This window comes from Macadamia integrifolia, unplaced genomic scaffold (genome assembly GCF_013358625.1).
Source record: "Macadamia integrifolia cultivar HAES 741 unplaced genomic scaffold, SCU_Mint_v3 scaffold456, whole genome shotgun sequence".
Classification (NCBI taxonomy): domain Eukaryota; kingdom Viridiplantae; phylum Streptophyta; class Magnoliopsida; order Proteales; family Proteaceae; genus Macadamia; species Macadamia integrifolia.
The window spans coordinates 149,789-171,498 of record NW_024870455.1 but is presented as its reverse complement, the minus strand read 5'-3'; the positions used below and the strand labels follow the sequence as shown (position 1 = coordinate 171,498).

General features: G+C 40.6%; 1 protein-coding gene across 1 annotated transcript; it reads left to right on the top strand.

The window, feature by feature from the left end:
• The first annotated feature begins 1,581 nt into the window (after nt 1–1,581).
• Nucleotides 1,582–10,221, top strand: LOC122068742 (ABC transporter B family member 19). The gene is made up of 10 exons (XM_042632625.1): nt 1,582–2,275; nt 2,401–2,455; nt 3,026–3,201; nt 3,354–3,554; nt 4,628–4,887; nt 4,998–5,314; nt 5,422–5,645; nt 5,732–6,551; nt 6,662–6,903; nt 8,816–10,221. The coding sequence occupies exons 1-10, from the start codon at nt 2,030–2,032 to the stop codon at nt 10,022–10,024; spliced, it is 3,750 nt and encodes a 1,249-aa protein (XP_042488559.1). The 5' UTR covers nt 1,582–2,029; the 3' UTR covers nt 10,025–10,221.
• The last annotated feature ends 11,489 nt before the right edge of the window (nt 10,222–21,710 follow it).

Below are 21,710 nucleotides of genomic sequence, written 5' to 3'. Positions count from 1 at the left end.
ATAATTAATGATCAGTATGATTAGGCTGTTAAGGTAGAAGGACTAATTCAATGTGGGCTAGATTCTTCTCTGCACTTGGAGGCCCAAAGGAAATGGTATAATTTAGGCAATAGGATTACCAATACTGTCTTGGCAATTAGCAGGCTCCTGTCTAACTCATCTACTCTACCAAAACTTGTTAGAGTGAAGTAATATGTAGGTGACATTATTGGTTGAAGAAGAGAAACTGGGTTCTAAGTTTTGTAGCATTGTCAGGCTAATTCAAAGTCTTTTGAGGCAGATATCCTAAAGAAGTAAAGATTGTCCTTGATGGTGCACATGGGCCTATGAGATGGGCCCAAAAATTGTTAATGCCTTAAATTCCCCAGCTCTATTGCGCTCCAACTCGAGCCCAAAGTACCAGATGGGCCAACTCTTGAACGACCATAGTTAAATTTCACGGTTTTTGAGGCAGGCTACTGTGTAGCCATCTCTTTCCATTATAGGGTGTCCTAGCCAATCTTTTTTCGTTAGAGTAAATCCCCCTCCGGCCCAGGTTGTATTGCTTAGTTGTCATTCTCATTCTCTATACCTACTTGAACTTTTATCCTTGGCCTCGAGGTTCGTAATCTCTGTTATGGATCGGTCTGTGACTCTGGAGTCTGGACCAATATCAATACGAATCATTCCAGATGAGTTCACCGAGATACCGATCTGGATCGGCCAAGACCGATACTTCAAGGGCTCAATACATTTGGCCCTATCACGTGTAATTGTGTAATTAACTACGTACTACAACTTATTATTGGTAGAAGTACGTACCACAACAATGAAGGCCGATTCTTCTTGGACCTTTCCATGTGGTGGGTCCCTTGAATTGAATAGTCACTGACTAGTCAGCGCAGTTCATTCATAACTCCACGATGTGTGAAGATTTTGTTTTTCACCCACCATCACAAGAATATAAAACTTAATTAAAAACTTTGTTTGGAAAAAATCGAATTAATTTTGAAAGGAAAAGTTCTTTGAGCTTAAGGCATAATGTATGAAATGTAAGAAGAACGAGGTAATGTAATTGGTGAACAATGAACTTAGTATGAGTCATAAACTTGAATGTCTTGACTTCAACTCCCACTAGGAGACTCACATGGGGTAGAATGATTTTTTCACACTTAATATATCTTTTTTGAAATGGATCTAGGCTTATTTTGGTGAATATTTGTTTTTTAAATCAAAATAATCTTGAACTTATATTTTTAAATGATAAAATAAAGATCAACAAGAGAAATTTAATTAAAATTAAGGGCACCTTTCTTCATTATTCATGGCTATTATAGTATTAAACATTTTTTTCTTTATTAATTAAAGCGTTTAGAAATGTTACCAGAACGTGACATACCGTCATGCTCTGTAAATTTGTTTAAGCTGCACAATGATCGATGCTAAACAGTAAATAAGGTCAAAGTACTGTTTAGTCTGTTGCAGTTAACCAGATTCCATTTAACCACAGTTAATGTTTACTGTTCTAACCAAACCAAGGTTATTATTGGGTTATATTCCCTTCCTCTATAAATAATCTCCCCACGCTAACTCCATTTCGCCTTTCGTTTGACCACAGAGGTCTTTGCTTCATCCCTCTTATCTTCTCTTCTCAGTCTCACTCTCTCTTAGTACTCTCTCTCGGTTAACGTAGCTCCAAGGTCTTGGATTCCTAACCAAACCGACATTGTCAGTTCTCTTCTACAGAGAAAAAGGAAAAAAGGAGAGCTCTTCGAACTTCGACCCGACGCCTAATGGTGGAAAACCTAGATTTATAGTATTTAGAGAGCCCTTATGGATTATTTTGGGGCTTTGGAGCACTGAGGTTGACACTTACTATACAGAAGCTCAAATCTATCGAGTCCTGAATCCTGAATGGCTGATAAACAAACCAGAAACGAGAAAGTGTTAGCACTGTCGACTTTTTCTCAAAGCTTGTGAATAGTGCATTTCAGTCACTCTTTCTCAAAACAGGTGAAAGTTGCAGAGAGCTTGCTTGACCGGGGTTTCAATGGCGGAAGCTACAGAAGCGAAAAGTATGCCAGAAGCTGAGAAGAAGAAAGAGCAAAACCTCCCCTTCTACCAACTCTTCTCTTTTGCGGATAAGTACGACTGGTGTCTGATGATTGCAGGAAGCTTGGGAGCTGTCATTCATGGCTCCGCCATGCCGGTTTTCTTCCTCTTGTTCGGAGATTTGGTGAATGGATTTGGTAAAAATCAGTCGAATCTCAAGCAAATGACTGAAGAAGTCTCCAAGGTTTGGTCTTCGATCATCATCTCGAAAGTTCATCTAGTCTTTATTTTATTTACAAGTCCTGTAGAGCGATCTCGGATCTCAGATCTGTGTCTTATCTTTCTCTTAATCTCTTCTGTTCAATGCAGTATGCTCTCTACTTCGTCTACCTTGGACTCATTGTGTGCTTATCGTCTTACGCTGGTGAGAATATCTATTTCCTTCTGAAATTTGAATCCTGTTTGATATCGTTTGTAAGCTTTGCTTCAACCTTTCAACTCCGCCACAGCAATTTTTAACTTTAGCTCTAGTTTTGTAGTAGTAATGCGCATCTCCATCTTTACCAGTCTCGTTAAAATCGATGCTGAAATGACTTGTTTAGTTGTATCTCATCCGATCCTATATCGGAAGGGGCACGAGTTTGTGTTCCATAGTTCCATATCTTTTCTCCATTCGTCTTCAGAATCTTCACTTGTCACCCTCAAATGAATTTTGAAGATATTTTTCCTTTTTTTTTTATTTATTTATAAGATTGAAGATATTTTTCCTCGAAAACATTATTCGTCCTTATCTGCACCTGGATGACGAGAAAATTCCTAAATCCCACGAGAAATTCAATTTATCGAGACTGCTTTTAGGTTGCACATTAATTCATAGTATTCCTTAACCATAATCCCAATAATCATTACTGTTTGGAGAGAATGAGCGAATTGGAAAATTTTAAATTGATTTATTTTTATTTTAAATATTTTTGGGAAATTTCTTGTTCTTCAGAGATCGGTTGTTGGATGTATACGGGAGAGAGACAAGTGAGTACACTGAGGAAGAAGTATTTGGAAGCAGTTTTAAAGCAGGACGTTGGGTTCTTCGACACAGACGCAAGAACAGGTGATATCGTTTTCAGCGTCTCCACTGATACCCTTCTCGTCCAAGATGCCATTAGTGAGAAGGTTCGTTCTGCATTTTCTACTTCCTTCTTCCTTTTTTCCGACCAACCCCCCATCGGTATTGGCTGGAAAAGCCATTATTGATTCTTGCCATCATTTTTTTTTTCTTGCCATCATTTTGTTGCTTATGATTTTATGGGGTGGGGTTATTACAGGTGGGTAACTTCATACACTATCTCTCAACCTTTCTTGCCGGGTTAGTGGTGGGTTTCATATCGGCGTGGAGGCTTGCACTGCTGAGCGTGGCCGTGATTCCAGGGATTGCTTTCGCTGGTGGTTTGTACGCATATACTCTCACAGGCCTTACTTCCAAGAGTCGAGAATCTTACGCCAATGCAGGCATCATCGCCGAGCAGGTGACTCATTCTCTCTCTCTCTATCTAACCCCCCCCCCCCCAACTTTTTTTTCCCCTCTCTTTTGGCAATAAAAGTGTTTGTTACTGGAGACTCGTCGATTTATTACAATTCGACAAAACACTCCATTTCAGGATTGACTGATTGGGATGCTTTTGTTTGGAAAGTATTCTCTGTTTTTTTGGGTAAGATTTGTAAAGTATTCTCAATAATGCATTAAACTCTCGCGAGTCCAAGACAACCGCTAGTGTTGGTGGTGGTGGGGAACAAGGGTCCCAGACTCCCAGAGGTCAAGGACGTAGGATCGAGATCGACTCTTCTGCTTCACTGGGGCTGGGTTAACGGGTGAAGGTGAAGCACAATAAACTTTTTCCTGTACCCCCCCCAAAAAAAAATCTCTTTATGATGAATCACTCATGAGTGATGAGATCACGAGTCACATGACTGGGAGAGGGGACTGGGGACTTGCCGTATCTCTCTTCGCCCTACCGCTGCACCCGCATGGGTGAACAGCGATGCGCCATACTTTCGTCTGTGTCCCTCTGATGGGCACGTGTTGGGGATGTGGTTTGGTAAACGTGGATATCAGGTTCAGATTCCTAACACAAATTTCAATTTTCCAAATTACCAAAACACCCTCGCCATACATTTACAGTGAGCCGTTCTCAAATTGGAGTAATGAGACTAGCAAATGGAAATGTCCAAAGCCGGCCGTCGGACTATAAAACTTTGGAAATGAAATGAAGGAATAGCTCCGCATGTTAAAAATATATATATATATATATATATATATAAGGGGATGAGGGTAAAAAGAACACAAGTTTAACGTAGGATTAGTGGAATTCTATCAGATTAGTCATAACTAATGATTGTTAGATGTTTAATTAATTTTTCCTCTCTTGTGATGAGATACGATGGACTGAACCATTAGAATATTAGCTTAGTCTAGCCTAGTTGGCATCCAAGGTGGGAAATTGTGTGATCGATACATGTATGTGTGGTTGAATGTGTGTAAGGCGACGCAGAAAAAAAAAAAAAAAAAACCAATGGACTGAATCATGAAGTGCATTTGCAGGCAATTGCACAAGCTCGAACAGTCTATTCGTATGTGGGAGAAAGCAAGGCGCTCAACTCCTATTCAGATGCGATACAGAACACATTAAAGCTTGGATACAAAGCTGGGATGGCCAAGGGCCTTGGAATTGGATGCACCTATGGTATTGCATGCATGTCGTGGGCGCTTGTGTTCTGGTATGCCGGAGTTTTCATCAGGAATGGACAGACTGATGGCGGGAAGGCCTTCACCGCCATTTTCTCTGCAATTGTTGGTGGCATGTAAGAATCTTAAAAAATCATGTTTTAAGCTCTTCTGTTCTCTGCTCTCTATGTTAAAGTATGTTTCTCATTTATTGATTTAATTTTTTTTTTTTATTCTCTTTAAACAGGAGTTTGGGTCAGTCGTTTTCAAATCTTGGTGCATTTAGCAAAGGGAAATCAGCTGGATACAAGCTTATGGAGATTATCAAACAAAGACCCTCCATAATTCAGGACCCTTCTGATGGGAAGTGTTTAACGGAGGTTAATGGGAATATAGAATTTAAAGATGTGACCTTTAGTTACCCTTCAAGGCCAGACGTCATCATCTTCCGAGATTTCTCAATTTTCTTCGCTGCGGGGAAAACGGTAGCTGTGGTTGGTGGTAGTGGATCGGGAAAGAGCACTGTAGTTTCGCTTATAGAAAGGTTCTACGATCCTAATCAGGGTAATTGAATACTCGTCTTCATTTTCCTGCATATCTTCGCAAGTCTAATGGCAAGTTCGTTGTGCTGATAATTAACCAATGCCTTCCTCTTTCTTACTTGAGAGCAGGGCAGGTGTTGTTGGACAATGTAGATATACGAACCTTGCAATTGAAGTGGCTGAGGGACCAGATTGGTTTAGTGAACCAAGAACCTGCTTTGTTCGCAACTACCATACTTGAGAATATTCTTTATGGAAAGCCAGACGCAACCATTGAGGAAGTGGAAGCTGCTGCTTCTGCTGCAAATGCTCATAGCTTCATTACTTTGCTTCCGAATGGTTATAATACACAAGTGAGTGTAGTAGATCATCCATTAATTTCACATTCAATTTTATTACTCGTGAAACCGTAAGTTTGTCTTGCTTTTACAAAACTCAGGTAGGGGAGCGAGGAGTTCAACTCTCTGGTGGCCAGAAACAGAGAATTGCCATTGCCAGAGCAATGTTGAAGAATCCAAAGGTGCTTCTCCTTGATGAAGCTACTAGTGCCCTTGATTTAGGTTCCGAGACCATTGTTCAGGAGGCTCTGGACCGCCTCATGGTTGGGAGAACGACTGTTGTTGTTGCCCATCGCCTCTCCACAATAAGAAATGTTGATACAATTGCTGTTATTCAACAAGGTCAGGTTGTTGAGACTGGGACGCATGATGAACTAATTGCAAAGTCCGGGGCTTATGCCTCCTTAATCAGATTCCAGGAGATGGCGAGAAACAGAGACTTTGCTGCTCCTTCAACCCGTCGTTCTAGGTCCTCGCGTTTGAGCCATTCACTTTCTACAAAGTCTCTAAGCCTTAGGTCTGGTAGTTTGAGGAATTTAAGCTATCAGTACAGTACAGGAGCTGATGGTCGGATTGAAATGATTTCGAACGCTGACACTGACCGGAAGAACCCAGCACCTGATGGCTACTTCTTCCGACTTCTGAAATTGAATGCACCTGAATGGCCATATGCAATAATGGGGGCAGTTGGATCAGTGCTGTCTGGATTTATTGGCCCGACCTTTGCAATTGTGATGAGTAACATGATCGAGGTGTTCTACTACAGAGATTATAATGCCATGGAGAGGAAAACAAAAGAGTTCGTGTTCATATACATCGGGACAGGTCTATATGCTGTTGTAGCATATTTGACGCAGCATTATTTCTTCAGCATAATGGGGGAAAACCTAACGACTAGAGTGAGGCGGATGATGCTTGCAGGTATAATTCTCAACAGTTCCTTTTCCTTTCTGCATCACATGTAGATACCTCATTGGTGTTAAACTTAGTCGCGTTCTGTTCTGCTTTCACTCTTTTTCTTTTATCTTCAGCAATCCTGAGGAATGAAGTAGGATGGTTCGATGAGGAGGAGAACAACTCAAGCCTCGTTGCAGCTCGCTTGGCCACTGATGCGGCAGATGTGAAATCCGCCATTGCTGAGAGAATCTCTGTTATACTGCAAAACATGACATCGCTGCTGACATCATTCATTGTTGCTTTTATAATCGAATGGAGGGTTTCGCTCCTTATACTCGCTACATTCCCTCTTCTAGTCCTTGCCAACTTCGCCCAGGTACACGCCCTCTCTACCTTGATCAACTACTTTTGATCCCAATCCTGAAAATATGAAATATGGTAGTTTGGTTGATACAGTGGGTGTTTGAATGTTTTCTTACTTTTTTTTGTCTGATTTAATTATCGGGATGCCAGTTAGATTCTCTATTGCCGAGCAGCAGTGGATCTGTAAAAAATATTTGTTTTACCCAACCAGGGGGGGGTGCAGCAGAGCTACTGTGGGAGTGTGGCCTGTGGGTACTGGGTCTGGGTGGTGACTGGTGAACAGTGAATACAGATAATTGAGGTCTGGGTCCGGTTCTTGCGTCTTGGTCAATTGAGATTTGAGAATCTCTGACATTTCATTTCACTCCACTCGTCTGATTGTTCGGGAATCTTACTTTGTTTTGAGAGGCTGAGAGCAATAAGCGACAAGACATCAAATCCAACTGTAGCACATGAAATCCACATTCTCCCTCTTCTGCTAATTAATTCTTCGGGAGACCTGATTACTGGATAAGCAATGTTAAATTTGAGTTAAAACCTTTTAATCACAACGTAACCTTGTTTGTCGAGGCTGTTCAACCCTCTTTTCACCCTTTTTATTTAATGAGAGTCAAATGTAAGGTTTCCTAGTTTCTTTCACTTCTACGTCTTACTACTTACCTTGCACGGAAAAACTAAGGCAGCAGCCTACAATGTACCCGTTTGGAGAAGGATATATTATATGCGTATGCGTCTGTTACTATTTCCCTTGGTCTGATGGGAGGTAAGTGACAAATGAGAGCGGTAGCATGATCCCTTGCTCTTGCTGCCAATATATTTACTGTCTTGGAACCCACGGAGGATTTTCCGCGAAAGGCCCGTGATCTTTTGTTTTGTCTCTCTCTCTCTCTCTCTCTCTCTCTCTTTTCCATTAATCTTCTGAAAAATTTCCAGTCTGCTTATTTGTCGTTTTTGAGTGTTGGGTAATTGCCAAATTACTTAATTGCCTACCTGCAATTTCCCTCGTGCTTTTCTGAAACCAGCTCTGTTTCTTACTATTTGAAACTGACACTATTGTCCATTATTTTATTATTTACCATACCTCGCTTCTTCGGGAAACATGAAAGGACGGAATCTTCATCCTTCCCCGTTGAAAACTACCCATGCAGGACAAAAAAGGGAAAACCGTGGTGCTCAACTGCTCAAGGCATGTTGAAAAAAAAAAAAAAATCTTAAGGGCATCTTGAAGTATGCATCCTGCATCTCTAATGTAGGTTTGTCACATGATATAGAACTGCGCACATGCGGAGATTACGATGGATTTAGCATTTCCCAGGTAGTACCTAAATTATTAAACTAGGTGTAGTATTTACTGAAATTCTTCACATATATATAGGTAAATAAAAAATGGGAATGTGAGCTACATTGAAAATTGAAAGACTGGAAACAAGAACCCATAAATTCGAGCTTGAAATTTTAAATTACACACAAATTCTAGCCCTGGCTTATTTATGAGATATGACTTGTAATATAGAAAATGGGGCTAAAAGTCAACAATGTTATTTTGTTGAACTTTACCCAGAAATTACTAAGCTGATCTGGGGAGCTCATCCTATGCCCTGTGTTAAATAGCCTGTGACCAATTTATTTGTCCGCAGGAATCACGATCGGAGAATTTTAATTGCAGACTGGAATCATCTCTACACTTAAAACACTCTTTCTATGGGCAATAAAGCCTTCTGACACCAATCATAAATGGGAATTCTGATTGTCAGATATAATCATAATCTGATCTGTTCAGTTAGAACCATCATTTTCGTTATTAAGAAGTGTCTTAAATGGTTCAATTAGAGAGAAGGATGGATGGGCTTTTGGTTGTTTGCTGAGTAATCTCACCCATTAAGCTGACAATTATTTCTCACCCCCCCCCGCCCCCACAAATGCAGCAACTTTCTTTGAAAGGTTTTGCTGGCGACACAGCGAAGGCACATGCCAAAACAAGCATGATTGCAGGAGAAGGTGTGAGCAACATCCGAACTGTAGCAGCCTTTAATGCCCAGGGCAAGATCCTCTCCCTATTCAGCCAGGAGCTGCGAATCCCACAGATGGGAAGCCTTCGTCGCAGCCAGTCTTCTGGCCTTCTCTTTGGACTTTCCCAGCTTGCTCTTTATGCCTCGGAGGCTCTTATACTCTGGTATGGTGCACATCTAGTCAGTAAAGGCGCCTCTACCTTCTCCAAGGTTATCAAGGTCTTTGTTGTCCTCGTCATTACGGCTAATTCAGTTGCAGAGACTGTTAGCCTTGCTCCTGAGATAATTAAGGGTGGGGAGGCTGTTCGCTCTGTCTTCTCAATACTTGATCGTTCCACCAAAATTGATCCGGATGACCCAGAGGCCGAACTGGTCGAGTCAATCCGTGGGGAAATTGAGCTACGCCACATCGACTTTGCTTACCCGGCGAGACCAGAACTCATGGTGTTCAAAGACCTCAACCTCAGGATCCGAGCTGGGCAGAGTCAAGCTCTTGTTGGTGCAAGTGGGTCAGGGAAGAGCTCCGTAATTGCATTGATCGAGCGTTTCTATGATCCATTGGTTGGGAAGGTTCTTATTGATGGAAAGGACATTCGACGTATCAACTTGAATTCAATCAGGCTTAAGATTGGGCTGGTTCAACAAGAACCGGCCCTATTTGCAGCAAGCATTTTTGAGAACATTGCTTATGGGAAGGATGGAGCCACAGAGGCTGAAGTGATTGAAGCGGCCCGGGCCGCAAATGTGCATGCTTTCGTGAGTGGATTACCGGATGGGTATAAAACACCAGTGGGGGAGAGAGGAGTTCAACTGTCAGGTGGGCAGAAACAGAGAATTGCGATTGCTAGGGCTGTGCTCAAGGACCCAGCAGTGTTACTACTGGATGAGGCCACGAGCGCGCTAGACGCGGAGTCAGAATGTGTGCTCCAAGAAGCCCTTGAAAGGCTAATGAGAGGGCGGACCACGGTGCTAGTAGCCCACAGGCTTTCAACCATTAGAGGGGTGGATAGCATCGGCGTTGTGCAAGATGGGCGCATTGTAGAACAAGGCAGCCATACCGAGCTGGTCAGCCGAGCGGATGGAGCTTATTCTAGGCTCCTGCAGTTGCAGCACCATCACATTTGAATAGTTTTGAAATGTTTTGGGTGGCATGATATCTGGGTCCCCCAAGAACGTGATATCCCATTCTCACTTCCTCTTGGATTCAACTTTTTTTTTTTTTACTGTCTCAGTGAACGTCGATGATGATGGTGATGATGAATGTAGATATGGGCATGAGTTTAGTATCTATAATTTATAAATAGATATGGGGCATTACTCTATTAGTTGCAATCAGTATTGTGGGTGGCTTATTATACTCTATCTCTCTGGGTCAAAAAGGCACGCGTGAGAGACACCAACTTTCGAATCTGGATACTCGCCGTACGAGGTAATTTTTTTCACGACCCCAGGGAATCTCCGCGCACTTCACAGACATACGCTGTTTATGTGACGTGTCAAAGAAAATGTGGGTACCTTCGTGAAGATCTCTATTTTTTGAAAGGTAGCCGTAGGTAGGCACAAGGAGAATTGGAATTCATGATCTCTTAAATTATAAAATATTTATATATATATATATATATATATTCATGTTTCATGGTTAATATTTTTTCCTTATATATTTTTAATTGTTCACTTGTTTTCCCCTTAATTATTCTTCTTTCCTCCTATTCTTCACTCATGAAATTATCTATTCATAATTATATCTCTCCATATGTAAAAAAAAAAAAAAAAATCGTGATAATTCTCTCTCTCTCTCTCTCTCCATCCATTATTCACCAATACAAAACTCTCCATAATAGAGTCAAAAGAGAGAATTTAGGAAGGCGAATTGATAGAGAATATCTTATTTTTTGGTGCAGGTTCCCCTCTTTTTTCTATTATGGAAAAAAAATAAGAATCTCTTAAGAGTAATTGTAAGAGTGATTTAATCTCTTAAAAGAGATTTTTGGTAATGAATATCTAGAAAATTAACCAACATCCCAATCCCAATATATATAGGTACCCTTACAACTCTAGACTCCTTATCAGTTACAACTACTTTCTTAGTTACATTCCCTACTCCCCATTAACACTTACTGCCCACATACACAAACTCCTCACCCCACAATTCACTCTCATTCTACTAACTTATCAATTCAATGATAACTAACTAATAATAGTCACATGTGTCCAACCCCATACATGGTTGAGGGCATGTAACAACCCAACCCCCCCAGAAACTGTCTTGTCCTCAAGACCTAAAAGGACTCTCGGGCATCTTTGTTCCTCCTCAACTTCCTCCCAATCATCGTCATATTCTTTATTAAGATTTTCAATCATGAACAACTTCTTGCAGCGATGTCCTGGTACAAACCGCTCATTGCAGTTATAACACAACCTCTTCGCCCATCTTTCTTGCAATTCCACAAGAAGCATTCTCTTCACTGGAAGAGAAGAGCCGCTAGGGTTGTGTTCCTTCAAAGAAGCTACTTCCCCCTTTGCCTCAGATATGGAAATAACATACTCCGTCAAATTATGATCTTCAAATAGGCGAGCAAGTCCAATGGCAGAAGATATGGATGTGGGGTGCCTGGCTGTTACATCCGCCCTTATGTTGTCCTTAAGGCCGCTAATGAAGCAACTGACTTGATGATGAGGTGGTAGAGGGCCAACCTTTGATAGCAATTTCTCAAATTGCGTTTGATAACTTCGAACAGACCCCACTTGTTGTAGCTTTCCCAATTTTACCAAAAAATCTTGAAATTGTGATGGACCGTACCTTGTATGTAATCCGTCACAAAAGTGTCGCCAAGTCATCTCTCCCCCTTCTTGTCGAAATAGTTGATACCAAAATTGTGCATCCCCCTCCAAGTGAAATGAAGTGAGCGCCACTCGTTCCTATTCTGGAGTTTGATGAAAATGGAAAAATTGTTCGACTCGACAAATGCAAGTTGTAGTGTCCTCAGTTCCATTGAAGCGGGGAAAATCGAGTTTCACTAGTTTGGGAGTAAAGGTTGTTGAGGATCCACTCGATCGGCTTCCTGTACTACACCCAGGTTGGTCTGCATGGCTTCAAGGCAAAGTCAAGGAATTATCTCCCTCTCGTTCTGTGGGTTGAGTGCTTGATTTAAGCCTCTCGAGCACCTCGTTCAACTTACTCATGATCACACGTTGTCCCTCAGAGAGAGATTCTATATAATCTTCAATCTTCTCTACCCTCACGTCCATGTTCCGGCTCTGATACCAAGCTGGTACGTGCAAGGGTTCCCCTATTTTTCCTATTTTGAAAAAGAAAATAATAATCTCCGACAAGAGACTGTAGGAGTGATTTAATCTCTTAAAAGAGATTGTAAGAGTGATTTTGGCTAATTGGGAGGTTGCCGACCTCTTTCTCAAAGAGAATTTGTTAGTTAATTTTCTAGACATCCATTACCATATTTTCGACCAAATATATAAGTACCCTTACAACCTTAGACTCCTTATCAATTACAACTGCTTTCTTAGCTACATTTCCTACTCCCCACTAACACTTACTACCCACGTACACAAACTCTTCACCCCACAATTCACTCTCATTCTACTAATTTATCAATTCAATAATAACTAACTAATAACACTCACACGTGTCCAACCTCATACATGGTTGAGGGCACGTAACATATTTCCTTCTCTCTCCTCGCCACGTTCTCCCCTCCTCTCTATACTTACCTCTCTCCCCCCTTAAGGTCTCCACAATTATCTCTCTCTTTTCATATTTACTTTTGGAAACTTGAGTTGGTAAAGAATATCTTTTTTTTCTTCTTCGACCTCTCTCACACTCTCTCCTCGCCGGTTTGCCCATGATCTCTCCTCTATTCTCTCTTCTCTCTCCCTTTAAGATCTCCATAATTATCTCTCTCTCTCTCTCTCTCTCTCTCACCATATTTGCTTTTGTAAATATTTCCATAATTATTAAAAAAGAAAAAAAAAATCTCCATGATAGAGTCAAAGAGAGAATTAAGGAATGTGAGTTAATACAGAATATCTTCTCTTTCCCAAACTCTCCCCTTGCCCACTGTCTCCCTCCTCTCTATACTCTCCTCTTTACCCTTAAGGTCGTAAAAATTAATTAATCTTTACAAATCAATAATAGAGTCAAAGAGAGAGTTGGGAAGAGATAATATACGAACGTGAGATAGTTTTCCTCTTTTGGAAAACCTTTTTTCCTTATTCTTTCTAATTTTATCTAAATTTTTGGTACCTATATATCCACTCTCTCTTTTTTAATCTTGACTTCCTAATTGAAGAATGTGTCGTAGCCTCGAAGTATCTGTGGTAAGTTCTCCCTCTCTCTCCCCGGACGCCTTTGGATTACCATTAACGTGAGTTGTTCTTCTTTGCACATTTTGCGCTCCTCGATCTGTCCATCATCAAATATTTTGTGGTAACCACTCCCACCAAATGGTTTCAGTTCACTATTAATGACCGTTGTCTTCTTTATAGGTATGGGGCTTTGCATCCCTGTAACTCTCCCTCTTCTTCCATCCTACTCTCCTCTTTTCTTCCCTTTCTAAAACACTTTTCTCTCCCTTGGTACTCTCATAGTAAAGCTTAGTTCTGCCTAAATTAATTGTATGAGTAGTACATAAGGTGTAAAACTAATCATGGAACAGGGGTGTAGCGCATCATGTCCAGTTTACGTTGTGTGTAATGAAAAAAAATTGTAATGATTCTCTTTTGTCTACAAATTTAAATATCCTTTTATCAGAAAGTCACTATGACATTGCAAGAATTTTCTTTTATACCCAATTCTTTTGTTTTTTTGTTTTTTTATTAGTCATGGGCTTCAACTTTCAGGTCTTTGCAAGAAGAAGAAAGAAATAGACAAGGAAAATATATTCCATTAGAAAGTGGTGGTTTCAGTGAAGAAATTCTTCAATTTCATAAGAAATATTATAATATTTCAATTATTTGAATATTTTATCAAGAAATTTCCATAGATGGAACTTATCATAGGCCATTTTGCAGAGTCCATGCATCATGAAAATTAGAGCAAAACTAATTTAAAAGTAGAATGTTGTAACTTTGAACTGTTGAGTGTCCTTCATTTTGGAAAAAAATTAAGGAAAATAAACACACCTTACCGTGTAATGTAGCATAATAATAACTTTGAACTGCTGAGTGTCCTTCATTTTGGAAATATGCACGTGCATATTGTACTAGTATATACAGATGGCCATAAATTATGAGATGTTGGTGTTTGCCAACTGAGCTATTCCTGTAGTGCTGCTCCCATCCCTCCAATCTTTTATAGGCATGCAACCCAACACTTAAGGGCACACAACCCCATGTGATTTGCGTACCCCAAGTGTACCTTTGAGAGGTTGGAGAGCTGTTGGTGGGAGACTCGTTAGAGAGGATCCCAATCCTCATTCATAGGGTATTAGACCAGAAATCAATGGTGCATTAAATTTTGGGGGAAAAAAACCATTCCAATCTAGTGCAAGAAATGCCTAGACTTGCATGGGAGCAAAAAGACCAAGAAACCCCACTTTGTGCATTGATAGTGCTCCAGCCTGTCTGGTGTTTCTTGCGCCAAACCAACAGAGTTCTATCGCCCCAATTTTTTTACTTTGTGATCGATTTACCTCTTGGGCAGTGAGATCCCATGTGAGGAGTTGATTTGAACTCAATAAAAAACATCATGGGCTGAGGTGTTATCCCCCTCACATGGGATTCCACTACCCAAGGGGTATCTTGACCACGAGTCAGTGCAATTAATGCATTATTGACTCGTGTGTAAATGTTGCATTTTGGCATCTTGGGAGGACCCTTCCAGTGATGATGATGAAGGGCTAGTTGAAACCCTTGACAATACCAAATTTCAAATCCCAAACAATCATATATGTCAAATTTCATCCAAATGCAGCGACATTTGGCCTCCATTTAAGACTTCAGTTCTAATTGAGTTAATTAAGTCCATAAGCTATAACCAAATAATTTAAAATTTCCAAATTAGATTAATTAGCTACAAATTACATACTAATAACAAGTATACAATAAGATTGATTTTGGCCGGCTATGGATATCTAACACCTTCCCTAGGACACTTGTCTAGTGATTGCTTTTCCGAAAAGGGGAGACATTTAGGCTCTGTACTGTAACGATCTAAAAAATGGGTTCTGATGTTTTTTTATTTTTTTGAAACAGAAATAAGGTAAAACCTGTATGGAAAGCCCGGTTCAATTTCTTGTTTTTTGAAATGAACCGGGCACTTATGAGACTTTTGAATCCATTTTTTGGAGCATAAAATACTTGCTTTTCACTTTTAGAATTCATTCTGAGCAAAAGGCGCCGAAATAGGTATCACTTATAAGTTATGAGGGGTAATTTGGGAAATTACCCTCAAAACATAACAAAAAGAACCCTAACCCCATTTTCGTTGCAGGAGGCGAGGGGCGCGAGGGAGACGCGAGGCAAGAAGGAGGCGAGAGGCGAGAGGCGAGCAGCTCTGCCATCTTCCATCTACCATCTTCAAGGTAAACGACTCTCTCTCTTTCTCTTTCTCGTTCTCTTTCTCTTTCTCTTTCTCTCACTCTCGTTCCCTTTCTTTCTTGATCTCTTCTCCCTCCTCCTCTGTGCCTTCATCTCTGAAAAAATACAAGCTTTTTCACTCTCTGTGGGCTACAAGGTAAGGCAACCAGGTGCAGAAATCCGAAGAGATCAACCTCCATGACTGCTGAATGTTTCGATTCCTTTTCGTTTTCACACCCCCTATCCTCTCTCTCTCTCTCTCTCTCTGCCGCAGTTCTGCTTATCTTGATATCTCCTCTGCTTCTCTGAGATGAGCGTAAGTCAGAAATCCAGCACCTTTTATGCTGGATTTTATTTTACAATGATCGGAATAGGAGATGAGCTTTAAATGGTTGGAGAAAGAAACCTGTCACTACAGTTGTGATGGAGAGACCAACTTTGAGCCATCTCGTCTCCCGTTCGTGAGAATGGCTTCCATACTCTATGCTGGTGTGCGATGTTGAGGATTTAGTGTATTTGCTTTTGTCTTGACTTAGTCGAGAACTAGTGGTGGTGCTGGTTTGCGCTCATCCTCCAAAAATATAGCCCGGCTTATGCTGTACTCATTCATAATCTAGTTGGTTTTGATCATCTGATTTTGTATGGACAGAAAAAAACCAACTCTTTCTTGAACCATCTTCTCAGTTGAAGTAGTAGCCCTCCAGAAACCATCTTTCACATTTCGGTTTTCTGGGCCACCATAGCGCTCCTCCACCTCTGCATTAGAAATTGATATGGCAGTCCTGGTCTTACTGGCAGATGTGGCATCTGTCTTTGACTTCTTTGTCTTCAGGTCCTGTTGGGGGATTGGCAGAGAGCTGCCACCACAACCTGCAGGTAAACTAAACAAATATTAGGGAAATAAAATTGCAACTAGTAAGATTAACTGAATTAACTAAAACAACAAGTCATAAATCAAACAGAAGCAACCTTTGGATTTGATTTCATTTGAATTACAGAATCAACGTTGCAAGTTATAAGAACTTCAAAAAAAGAAATTTCAATTTAAGTGTTTAAATTGTTTGGAGTGGGATTGATTTCCCAGCGTTGCAATCAATCGGAGATGTAGGGATTTCCCTCCGCTGCACTCAACAACTAGAGGCAGGAGGTTAAGAAGATGAAGTAAAAGATCTTAAAGCCCACTGGCAGGCCTAACTCACATTTGTTAAGTTGTTCTTAGTTAAGGAACTTGTCAATGGTGGTTGTAAGTCAGGGGAGAGGGTTTTAGGAGTTCCAACTTTGACACCCATGGTGAATATGGCACTTTATGTAAATATTGGTTTCTAACAGAAACGATTCTGTTAAGTACAAACCATACATGTTTCTGTTTCTTTCAGGTTACAAAATCAATTTTTTTTTGCGATTACCATACAACATTTAAGATGCAGAATCACTCCAAAAAAATAGAAATGCAAAAAAGTGTGCTAGCCCCAAAATCATGTTAAAAAAACAGAATCGTTACAGTACAGAGCCTAGGTCACCTTCCTCAGATAAGGCGATAGCTCACCAACTTTTGACAGCTTTTTGGAATCCATCTTGCCAGGGATGACATCGATCTCCTCACAAGTCTTGGCCACAGTCCTCAAGGCATCAAAGCAGTAAGATCTGGAGGGCAAAGACTCCTCAAGGTCTAGCGGTCCAAGCTGCTTGTTAGGCAAAGTTTATGGGATGCTCAGAGTCGGAGCAATGGTAGCTTGTTGCTGATGCTGGCATTGGCGCCGGTGGCGAGCTCTACCTCTGCGGGGGATATGATTTCCCAAGTTACGAAAGTCTGAGATCATCAATGGGACATGAGTGTTAGGAGGGATCTCAGACGGGAACGGCTTTGGTTCGTAAAGCTTGGAATCATGCCCAAAGGATTTGTAGATCGAGCAGTGGGGCGGAAGCCTTTCATAGGCAAACCGGCTACTGAAAGTAGAAATCCCCGTCGGACATAGAAATGGCAAATGACAGAGGCATGTCTGCAGGGACCTCGATGCATATGCGGGCATAGGGAGTCTGTCCTTTCTCTTTGTCCTGGCATTAGAATACAGAGGAGTTCCAAGGACTGAGCCTACAGTGCTAAGGCCTCAGTACACCAAAAGTGGAGTGGGAGACTAGGAAAGGTGACCCACAAAGGAAGGGAGCTCAGTTCGATGCGATGCAGTAAGAGTTGTCGGTTCCATTGACAAAGGAGGAATCAGTTAAACTAGAATAAACCAAACCCTAAATCAGACCAAACCAAAACCTAAACCAAATTAAAACCTAAATCAAACCAAACCTTGAACCAGACCAAACCTTAAACCAGACCAAACCCTGAATCAAACCAAACCCTAAACCAAAACTCTAAACCCAATACAAACCAAAACCCTAAACCCTAATCTAAACCAAACCCTAAACCCTAACTTAAACCAAACCCTAAACCCTAACTTAAACCAAACCCTAAACCCTAATCTAAACCAAAACCAAAACCCTAATCTAAACCAAACCCTAAACCCTAACTTGAACCAAATCCTAAACCCTAATTTAAACCAAATCCTAAACCCTAATCTAAACCAAATCCTAAACTTTAATATAAACCAAACCCTAAACCCTAACTTAAATCAAACTATAAACCCAACCAAAACCCTAATCTAAACCAGATCCTAAACCCTAATCTAAACCAAATCCTAAACCCTAATCTAAACAAAACCCTAAACCCTAACTTAAATCAAACCATAAACCCGACCAAAACCCTAACCTAACCCTAAACCCGAACCCAAAACTAAATCGAACCTTAAACTTAAATCAAATCTTAAAATTAAATCAAACCTTAAACTTAAACCAAACACTAAACTTCAACCAAACCTTAAAATTAAACCAAACCCAAAACTTAAGCCAGACCAGACCAATCCCTATCCAAAACTTACCGACCTACCCATGACTATTTACGTTATAAGATCTCCACCAAAGCCTACTGCGGCCTAGTCTATGGGAGTGTCTGGAGGTGTAAACGGGGTGCCACGGGACTTTCAGAGTATAACAAGGTGACACGTGCCTTGTTACCTACACAAACAGGGTGACACAAGGGGGGTATGTGTAATGCCTTTCACGGATTGTGTAAGGGTTTACAAATCCGTGTAGCCCTTACACGGATTTGTGGGGGGCTTACACGGATTTGGCCCCCCTTACACTTCCTTAGTCTTTTTTTACACCCTTGCCCCTCCTCCTCTCCTATAAATAGTGACCCCCGAGTCACTGTAAAGATCTGGGCAAGAAAAAAAAAACAAAGTGAAAAATTCTTGAGAAAAATGCCTAAAGAAAACATTATAAAAGAGAGAGAGAGAGAGAGAGAGAGAGAGAGAGAGAGAGAGAGAGAGAGAGAGTCCCAAGCCTAGCTACTAAGTTAGCTAAAGTTGATGAAGTCCTGTCTCATTTCTGGAAGCCCAAGTTGTCCATATGAGGTTAGTATTGAACTCCTGTTCAAGTTCTTTTTATTTAAATTCAACACTTTTATTACAACGCGGAAGCTCTGCTCAAAATTCTTGAGCTGATTCCAACCCTAGAAATATGGCACGGAAGCTCTGCTCAAAATTTCTGAGTTGATTCCAACCCTAGAAATACAGCGCGGAAGCTCTACCCAAACTTCTCGAGTTGATTCCGACCCTATGAATACCACACGGAAGCCCTGCCCAAATTTTCGGAGCTGATTCCAACCCTAGGAATGCGGTACAAAAGCCCTACCCAAATTTCTAGAGCTGATTCTAATTCTAGCATGGAAGCCCTATTCAAATTCTCAAAAACTAGAATTCATAGTCACACCCTAGCAAAGAAGCCCTGTCAACTTTCTTACCCAGATGCCGAAAGTTTTTAATTTCCCTAAGAAAGAGAGAAGAAAATTGAATCGTTACCCTTGAGTTGAGGAAAATTATCAAAAAAATTACTATTTTTATTGGTCATTATCATGTAGATACTATATTTTAATTTCATTTGCCTCATTTCATTTTATATTGTTTTATGTGTTTATTATCGCATAAAATAATGATTTACTATTATAGTTTCATGTATTAATTTTAGTATCTGTTCATTAAATGTAATTCGTTTCTTCATTTCATACGTTACCGTATGTGTTCCTCACATAAAATAACGATTATGATTTTCCTATCATAGAGCATTGCACATGTATGTAGATAAGATAATTGCATTTTTCATTATTTTATGTGGAATTCTTTCGAGCAAGTTTATGTATATATATTGCATTATTTCATGAAATAGGACTTCTATGTTAGCTTAGACTGTTAAAATTCTCGGGGGAGAATATTTGAAATCCAAGCTTCTGGTAGAAAGATCGAAAATTCCGGGCGAGGTGGGTGCCTAACACCTTCCCACACTCGTAACCTAACATGGACCCCTATCTCTGGAATAGACCAAAGTATGAAGTCAAATTCGGGGGTTCCTTCATTTCACAGGAATCTAACCCCCTATTCAAGCTTGATCCCTCGATCGAAATTGGACTCCACCATAGGGTTCTAGGCCCTGAATCCTCGATGGTGACTCCAAACATCATGCTTCCCCCATCCCCGCAATAGTCACTAGACCATGTTTTGGAGACCATTCAATCCATTTACCCCCTGCGAGGCAGACCAGAGGTGAGAAGGAAGGATAGAGTGGAAAAAGAGAGAGAGCAAAAAGGTATTTTCCTTTACAGTGGAGACTCCACTGGGGACTGTCAAACTTTCTATACCAGAAGCTTTCAATGAACGTTAGAATTTTTTCTCCTTCATCATTATTGTGTGTAAACATGTCTGTATATTGCTTGCTAACTGCATCATGTATCATGTTCAAAGTGAAATCAGTTGACGAGGGTACTCCTTGTCGTGCCCGCACCCTTAGGGAGGTCAGTGCATACTATACTAAGTACTCTGAGATTAAATAATGCCCACTTCCTACATAAGAGTGCTCGAAGTGAAATTGGTTGACGAGGATGGTCGATATTTTGAAACCCTCAGGATGGTAGAACATGTCGGGCCATTCTGAGATTAACTAATGGCCACTTTCTGCACTACACTTGTGCACACACTCACTCACGGATACACCTACCCCTTTGGTTAGCTGACTAAACCCATGTAATGTCATAGACAATCATCGGCGAAGTCACACCCCTTGATATAATACCATCTGGTATATCAAAGAAACCATGTACCCATGATTCACTTTCAGTGATAGGTATATCGGTTCTATCAAGGGTAACCTTGTTCTGTCCTATAGCCTTACCCATTGCATCGCATCATATAGGAACTAGACCATTAAACAACTAGGGTATGCCACAAACTGACTCAGTAATTGTTTATGGTTCAAGTTAGAACCCTTCTAGCTTTTTTCATCTACTGTGAGATTTTTCTTGTATATGTTTAAACCTGATGTGTTCTTTGACAATTGGGAATTGGGAGATGCAACTATATCGGTTTTGGTTCACGCAACTGTGCCTATGGGGTGATTCCCGCTTCACCACATTATATTAGCACGTGTTTCAAACTGATAATGTTCTATAGAACCAATCCCAGAGTCAGGAATAATTAGGTATTTCCATGCTATAGGGAGAAACAAAAAACCTATGTGAAATCAATTGCGAGTTTGTTCTTGCATGGACCAACTTGTTTGTTTTCCCACACCATAATTTGTGTCTAAATTGGGCCCTAAAAAAAAATGTGTGAATACCAACTGAAGATTGGGCCAAAGTTAGACACTTATTATTGAGGGGGAGTAATTTTATGTGTGCATCATAAAAAAAATTCAAAAAAAAAATAAAAATCTAAAATTTAAATTTCTTGGATTATGTTAGGCACGATTCTGCATTAAAAAAATTTCCCGTTGTCTGTGTGGACCCATCAAGATAATCGTTTGATCCGAGTCAGCCCTGAGAAGTCCTTACCAGCAGTGGAACTTTTTGTTCAACCCACGCCACCAAGTTCAACTAGCTCAGCATCGTCTGAACAGTCGGTGAATATGGATCCGACTAGTGGAAGTCAACCAGATGCCCAAGAGAAAAGGAGAGTGGATATGATGCAGTTAGAGTTGGAAGAATTGCGTCATTTATTCAACTAGTTTATTACTGCCAAGCAGCCTCAGCAACAAACTGAACCTATTTTAACTCTATGAGAATAGGAATGGACCAAGATGGGGTCCAATTCACCTCGTACCATACCGAGGCTTGTGGTCGAAGATGATGAAGAGGAAATCCGACCAGATCTTCCAATTGAACCCCCTGAAACTGAAAGGG

Bases quoted from the DNA above. Each gene is read 5' to 3' on its own strand.
- LOC122068742 (XM_042632625.1), top strand. From the start codon at position 2,030: ATGGCGGAAGCTACAGAAGCGAAAAGTATGCCAGAAGCTGAGAAGAAG. The intron at 5,315-5,421 runs GTAATTGAATAC...ACTTGAGAGCAG, and splicing joins GTTCTACGATCCTAATCAGG to GGCAGGTGTTGTTGGACAAT. The intron at 5,646-5,731 runs GTGAGTGTAGTA...TACAAAACTCAG, and splicing joins CGAATGGTTATAATACACAA to GTAGGGGAGCGAGGAGTTCA.